The sequence below is a fragment of the Chrysochloris asiatica genome, unplaced genomic scaffold (genome assembly GCF_000296735.1).
Source record: "Chrysochloris asiatica unplaced genomic scaffold, ChrAsi1.0 scaffold00111, whole genome shotgun sequence".
Classification (NCBI taxonomy): domain Eukaryota; kingdom Metazoa; phylum Chordata; class Mammalia; order Afrosoricida; family Chrysochloridae; genus Chrysochloris; species Chrysochloris asiatica.
The window spans coordinates 7,456,258-7,464,362 of NW_006408629.1; the positions used below are offsets into that span (position 1 = coordinate 7,456,258).

Here is an 8,105-nt window from a genome sequence, read left to right on the forward strand (position 1 = left end):
GGATATGGAAGACTAGAGAAAAACCAATGCATTTGAATTATGGTGTTTACAAAGAAAATTGAAAGTACCATGGATTTCCAGAATAACAAACAAATGTGTCTTAGAAGTATAGCCAGAGTGTTCTAGAAGCGAGGATGACTTAAGTCTTTTGTACTTTGGACATGCTGTCAGGAGGTACAATCCTGGAGAAGGACATCATGCTTGTAAAAGTGAAGGGTCAATCTTACAGTCCGGGAATGAAGGACTCTAGGACCATCAAGGGAGAGGAACACAAGTGGAATGTGGAACCCTGTCCAGAGAAGCAGCAACACCAGAAATGGAGGCTGAGATGAGGGCATGGAGAAATAGAGCAGATGAGGACTCATGGAAAGAGAAAGGCTATTTTCTGGTGGCTAGAATGTGCTCTTTTTAGTTGTTTAAATGATTATATATTCCTGAGTGTTTTTGTGTACATCTGCCCCCCTCCAAAAAACCCCAGAGGGAATAGAAGCAAATACTGTTGAATGATGATGCACAGAGATTGTAATCATTGCAAATGAAACAATGTTCTTCCGTGTAATAAAACTGATGTTCTTCCATGTAAACTATCACTCAATTCACAATAAAAACTTAAAAAAAAAAAGTCAGCGAAAAAGATGAAAACCCACAACAAGATGGATTGATACAATGAAAGAAACATGGGCTCAAACATAACAATTTTGAGGATGACGTAGGACTGGGCAGTGCTTTGTTCTATTATATATAGGGTCACTATGAACCAGAACTGACTTACCAGCACCTAACAACAACAACATGAGTCGGAAGCACCTAGATGGTACCTAACAATAACAACAGCAATGACAGTGCCATATATTTAAATTATTTGTTGCTTTCTTTTAGATGATTTTCTAAATGAAGTTTTTTCATATGTGTTCTTTAGACCATATAGTTTTACTTTTTAAGGAACATTTGTTCCTTCTAGCATGCTTCAGAGTAAACTATCAAAAATATTTCACATCTGCTGTATGCTGGGGAGCTCTTTGGTGTAGTACAAAAAGTTGACATGCTTGGCTGCTAACCAAAAGTTGGATGTTCAGATCTACCCAGAAGCATCTTAGAAATAGTCTGGTGATCTGCTGAAGAACCATCCATTGAAAACTCCATGAAGCACATTTTTGCTCTGAAACACCTGGGGTTTCCATGAGTCAGAATTGACTCAGGAGCAACTGGTTTGGATTTGATTTAATGTTTACTGCATACCACCAGTCATGGGTTTTCATAATGGATGAAATTTTTAAAGTAAGAACAATAGTCATCAATTCGGAGTGCAAATTAAGATCATCTGGAAGATTTTTAAATGTACTGGTGCCTGGACCCCAACCCCAGCAATTCTAATTTAATTTGTCTGGGGTGAGACCTCCTCCAATGAACTTTGTTTAAAATACACGACTAGGGTTGAGAATTCACTGGTCTAGAGAAGGATCTTAGAGCCCACTGGGCTTTAAGGAATTCTTATACTCCTGATATTTTATACAGACTTTAATGTGTCTGTGTGCAAAAGTGGTAAGATGGTTCTCTGTCAAATGTGGAAAACTTACAAGATGCAGAAAAACAAGACAGTCCTGTCAAGTTCCAGCTATCACACGTTTCACTGTATCTTGGAGTATCATGGTCAGAACTGTACTTTTGAAAACTTGTCAGCATTGAGTACATGGCACAGACTTGACAGGGGAAAAGTACATGGAAAGCTGGCTAGGAGGCCCCTATTGGCCAAGTGAGAAGAGTGCTTAGAAAAAAGGTGAAGTTTTGTTAAGCTCAGAAGTTTTATAAGACACAGAGTAAAAGGAGCTATCTGAGTGAGAGACAGAAGTGAAGTGAACCTAGAAAGAGATAACTTTGAAGTGGGTTTGTGTGAATGTAAGCACAGGAAGGACTAGATGGAGTAATTTTATTCCAGTGACATCAGGAAATTAGCTAGCTCTTTCTTCAGGCTGTTTCTATAGAATTGGCTATTGAGCATCCCAGTCTGACCTTGACTGTGCATTAAGACCTTCTGAATGCATTCTGTTCCTGTTGCATATTCCCCTACTTAATAGTAAACATTTCCTTCCATAATTAGCATGACTTAATTCAACCCTGGAAAAGACCACATCTGCATTGTTACCCATGGCAAGTAAATAACTTACGTGTTGGGCCATTTATAATGTTAGCTCCTTTTCTGGCTCTTTCTGTTGTCACTTTTTCCTTACTGCAGTTGGAGGCTGGAGGCTCTTCAGGGAGTAAGACTTCATGTTTTAGGAACAGCTTAAGGAAAGACAAAGTGATTTTTAAATGCAGATAGGTCTCTTGTGATACAATAGTGGATAATTATTATCAGGACTGATTGTGAGGGTTGGAAATGTAAAGGTAGATGTTTTATAGCAAGGAGGAGAGTGATTAACTTTGCAGTCTAGGAGCGGAAGTCCCTGGGACCATCAAGAGAGAAGAGCGGAGAGCGGGACCCTACCCAGAGAAGCAGTGATGCCTGAGATGGAGGCAGAGACGATGGCGTGGAGAGGTGGAGCAGCTGGAGACTTTAGACCCAGAGAGGAAGAGGGGCTGTGTGTTGATGACCAGGGGGCAGGCTTGTAGGGTATTCTGTTTGGTTGGTTGATGATGCATGGAGGGGATTGTAACCATGGCAATGAAACGATATGCGATAGGATGAATGTAAAACTAATGTTCTCCCATGTAAACTATCACATAATTCACGATAAAACATTTTTAAAAAATGAGTACAATTGAAATTTTTCAACTTAATGATATGGATATATATTTAGTTAAAAGCAAGTAATAGAAAATACTGAGAAAAAAGATGTCATTGATAATCTAATAAGAGTTTTATTTTTATTAGCTACTGAGCAGAAACATTCAACAATATTCATTTATTTACAGGTGCTTTTCAATGGGAAGAACTGGAAGAAGATATCAGGAAGAAGTTGAAAGATTGTGGAGATGTTTCAAGTGTAATTGAGAAAGTTAAATGTATTTTAAAAACACCGGGAAAGGTAAATGAGCTAATTGTAAATTAGTTTACTTTGACTTTGTCTGAATTATAACTGGTATGCTATGATGAATATAATATTTAGTCATGAGAAGAGTCAAATAAGATATAAGTATAAATATTTTTCTTAAGTATACTTTTGCCCTTTAAATATATTTAACTCAAGCATGTTGTTTCCTACTATCTTAGCTTTTAATTCATGTAAGAATTACAATATGTATGAGTTACATTTTTAAAATACTCATTTTTTGACTCCATCCTCCGAAACAGTCTCTTGGAGTTCCAGGAACACATGATCTGTGCCAAAAATGAAGGGCTGTTTAATTTGTATAGTTAGGGTTCACCTTATTGGAGATGTTTTCTCACTCCTCCAAATCGTTAGAAACACAGCAGCTTCTCCACGTACCCTTTTCAAGAGTTCTAAGAAATAATCCATCAAACCAAGTGGATAGTTTAGGATTTCCCTCATCAAGGTTCAAATTTACAAATTAGATTTAAAGGTTATAACAAATTTATACAAGGAGGGCTTAAAAAGTTAATGGGAAATTTCCATTGTCTTTCAATTCCATTTTTCTACAAACTTTTTGAAGCCACCTCATATATGGCCATAAAACTCTAGTATATGGTACATTAAAGCTCTAGTAGCTTAGATTATGTAGAGACTTTAAAAGTGGATTTGTTACCTCAGGTGACACCAGGGTCAATCAGCATAGCATAGTCCACAGAGACAATGTTCTACACCCTACTATGGTGAGTAGTGTCTGGAATCTTAAAAGCTCATGAGTGGCCATCTAAGGTGCAGCTATTGGTCTCTCCAAGTGCAGAAGAAAGAAGAATGATAAGAATTAAAGCTGCTTGGAATCAGTTAGTCCAGTAAACCAATGAAGCGAAGCAGGTGAAAATCAGTCTCCATGACTGAGACCACTAGAACTAGACTATGCCCAGCTACCACTAACAACAGATCTGAAAATGATCACATTAGAAGAGCCCTGATAGAGGGGGAGAAAATTTAGAACAAAACTTCAAAATTATTTTTAAAAAAGACCAGACTTACTAGTCACTGAGAGACTTGAGGAACCCGAGACAGTGACCCTTGAACACCTTTCAGGTCTGAAAAGGAACTCGCCCTCATGGTCCAATTTGTAGCCAAGCAACAACACTAGTAAGGTATGTTCACCATGAAATGGTCATTGAAAATCAAAAGGGCAACATTTACCTAAGGACAAAGTTAAGAGAGGGGAAGGAAGGCGGATTGGAGATAGGAACCTCAGGGAAGAAGCAGGATAACTGTTGTTACATAGAAAGGATTGCAGTTATTGAGATGAAACAAAGCCTATCATTTGTTGAATGTAAAACTAATCATCTTGTCTGTAAACCTTCACTAAGTTCACACTGAAACATTTTTTTAAAAAAGAAATTCATGTATGGATCACGCCATCCTTATTAGAATAGTCATACCATCGAGATTCATGTTTAAACTAATAAAACACTGGTAGTTTTTAAAATTAAAAATAAAAAAGATTTGCTGAATTGCAAGATAACTGCATTACACAATTTAGCCAATGTATTATTTCTGATTCTGTGATAAATAAATAATAAATAGATAGATAAGGAATGCAAGTTGTGTGCATTGTCTAGCAGAATATAGGTTTCAGTATAGGCATATGAATATCTGATTTACCCAAAATTTGAGGTACATACAATGGTTCAGGATAATGAACAGTGCTACTTTACTGCATGCGTCAAGACATTATTATGGTTACTGTAATAATAATATTGAAAGTGTTTCTTTAATGTTTTATATGCTCAGAGAGATATACTATATACTATCATTAGAACCATACCTAACTTTGGATTTATGTACAATTCAACTTCAAGATATAAATTTGCAACAGAACTCATTTGTAACCTGGAGACTGCCTATAATTGTAAAAAAAAAAAAAAAAAAAGAGAGAGAGATAAAAGAGTATTCCTTTAGGTTTTTACAGGTGACTTGACTTTTGGCAGTTCTACAATCTACGTTGTTAACATTTTCAAGTTGATATTTCAGAAATGTAGAACATACTAGGTTTTAATGGAGATCACTGACAATGATTTAATTGGGGAAAATATTTGCTTGTTTTAACTAAGTAACATGAAATGAAGGGACAAGCCTTCTTACCTCTTGCTTTGGTGACATGTAGAAGCAGCTACAGAAGTTGTCCAGTTTGACAGAGTAGTAGTTACGGCAGGACTTCTGAATGGCACTGTTGGATCAGCACTAGATTGCAAACCACAAGGTTGGCCGTTCAAACCCTCCAGGTGCTCCTGGGAAACCCTATACAGGGTTGCTGTGAATCAGAACTGACTCAACGGCCCATACCAACAAGAAGTTATGGCAAAGTGGTAGTTTTCTTGAAATTTAATTTGACAGTATAATCCTTACATAGAAATGTGCACATATATCTATATTCTGTTTTTCAGAGTTCTCTGGATTAACTTGTTTATGGACTAGTGAAAATACACATCTGTGTTCGCTCCAAACTTTCAGCCCCCTCTTTTAAATTTCAAAATAGAGAACAAGGCAATTTGTTTATACAGATCATAATCTTTATGTGTGTGCAAATATATATATGTTGCCATTGTTGTTGTTAAGTGCCACTGAGTCAGTTCTGAACCATAGCTACCCTGTATAGGGTTTCTTAGGAGCAACTGGTAAGCTTGGAGCACTGACTTTGCTGCGCAACACATTAACCCACCTCTTGGCCTTTTGGATAAGGCCTACATGCATGTGTATGTATTTTCATATGTAATTGTTCTTCCTGTTACATGCTGAGGAGTCAGTTTTGACTCATAGCGACCCTGTATAGGATTTCTGAGGCTTTAAATCTTTTGCAAAAGCAAGAAAACCTCATCATTTACATAATATTCATGGCATAAAATATTACCTTAATAAAAATGTTAAGGAGTCCTGGTAGCACTGTGGTTAAACACTCAGCTGCTAACCTAAAAGTTGGCCGTTTGAATCCACCAGCTTCTCTGTAGGAGAAGATATGTCAGTCTGCTTCTGTAAAGAGTACAGCCTTGGAAACGAAGCCCTATGGCGCAGTTCCACTCTGCCCTATTAGGGTCTCTGTGAGTTGGGATTAACTGGAGAGCAGTGGATATACGAGTAATAAGGACAGAAGTATTGTCTCTTGTTTTGAACCTGGATCTGATTCTGAACACATTCCTCTAAGTACTGAGAATAAAATTTTTTGTTGTTGTTGAGAAAGGGGAAATTTGGGGGTTTTACGGCTGGCTCCATGATAATGAACTAATTCTCTTCTTTACACAGTAGGAGAGAAGAGTTCTTCCTTCTTGCTGTGCTTTTCTGAGATAAAGGCCCTCTCTCATTCATTGAGGGATTTGTTAATAACCAGTAAATGTGCATTTAAGTTGTGCATTGGCAAGTGGAGAATGTTGGCTGTTTTGACAAGACAATAAACTTCACAGGACTTTCTATAACATAAAGGATACACTGGATAATTTCTGAAGTCCCTGTGAGCTCTCAAATTCTGTGATGTTTCTAAGTATCATTTTTATGTGTGGCAGCCATTACCATCAGTATATCATGGTTTACTACGTATAGAATCTGAGGACGTACTTTATCGGACCAAGACTTACATGAGCCTGTTTTTCTTTTCTTGCTCGTGGATTCTGTTGTTGTGTGCGTGTTCTCCTTTCTTGTGAGGAGGGTTGATGCCATTCTTTCCCTTCATCAAAGGCAAAAAACTTTCCACTGTGTCTCCATAGTGGATGAATCCAGATTAGGGAGTAATTGTTTTTGGTAAGTGTCATCAAGTCGGTTCTGACTCATAGCGACCCTGTATATGTTTTCTGAGGAATGACCGGTGGTTTGAACCACTGGCCTTGTGGTTAGTGGTCCAGTGCTTATCCTACAGCACCAGAATGGGAATTAGGTGTCTTTTCTTTTTGCCATTGCTGCAGTTTTTATTAGACTGTTTCTCAGAGACAAAGAACACTGCGTTTCACAGCTAGTTACACCAAAGCTCAGTGTTCTAATTGCAGATAAGGTTCTGAGATTCAGTAGGGATTTGGGCAAAGGGTAAAGGGAGAAGGACTGGCCCTGGACTTCAGGGTGGCAATAAAGTGATGTCTAATAAGACAACAGAGTTGAAAGTGGATTAAGAATCACAGAAAGAACAAAGCAGTATGTTCTGAATGTGCAGCAGAGGAGAGATGGAGACCACTGTATCAGACTTACTGGAGGCTGCCTGCAAGATGCAGAAAATGTTGAGAGGACAGAGAGGGGTTGTCCTGGGAAGAGGGTGTGTGAAGTTTCAGATGAGAGATTCCGGCACCTTTTTATAGATGTAAACAATCTCTATGACTGATGGGAAAAATATTTGGGATTATAATATTTTAGATATAAATGGAGTTGAACCAATTAATTACTCGTTATTTTAATATTCATTCCTTTAGGGAAAAAAACTAATTAGCTAGAACATTTCTTGATGCAGAATGCTGTTTGTGATAGGATAATATCATATGCCTGCAAGGAAGACCAATTAATACCACTATTATTCATATTTGCATACCAACTACTAATGCCAATGATAATGAAATTGGAGAATTTTACCAAACTCTTTAGTGTGAAATTGAACAAACATACATTAATCAAACATAATTACTGGTGATTGGAATGCAAAGGTTGGAAACAAAGAGGAAGGAACAGTAGTTGGAAAATATGGCCTGGTGATAGAAATGGTGCTGGAGATCACATGTTAAAATTTTGTAAGACCAATTTCTTCTTCATTGCAAGTACTTTTTAAAAACAACATAAAAGATGACTATACACATGGAATACACAGAAATTGACTACATCTGCAGGAAGAGACTGCAGAAAAACTCCATATCATCAGCCAAAACAAGGCCAGGGGAAGACTGTGGAACAGATCATCAAATTCTCATATGCAAGTTAAGGTTGAAGATGAAGAAAATGAAAACAACTCCATGAGAGTCAAAATATGACTTTGAACACATCCTACCTGAATTAGAGATCATCTTAAGAACTGAGTTGATGCATTAGACACTAAAGACC

At 37.4% G+C, this 8,105-nt stretch overlaps 1 protein-coding gene across 1 annotated transcript in view; it reads left to right on the plus strand.

Moving 5' to 3' along the window:
- The window catches only part of RHOBTB3 (Rho-related BTB domain containing 3), an 86,139-nt gene that overhangs the window by 39,443 nt on the left and 38,591 nt on the right, over nucleotides 1-8,105 (plus strand). Inside the window, exon 7 of the mRNA XM_006867884.1 lies at nucleotides 2,914-3,026. Coding sequence (XP_006867946.1) covers nucleotides 2,914-3,026 — 113 coding nt within the window. The remainder of the gene's footprint in view (nucleotides 1-2,913; nucleotides 3,027-8,105) is intronic.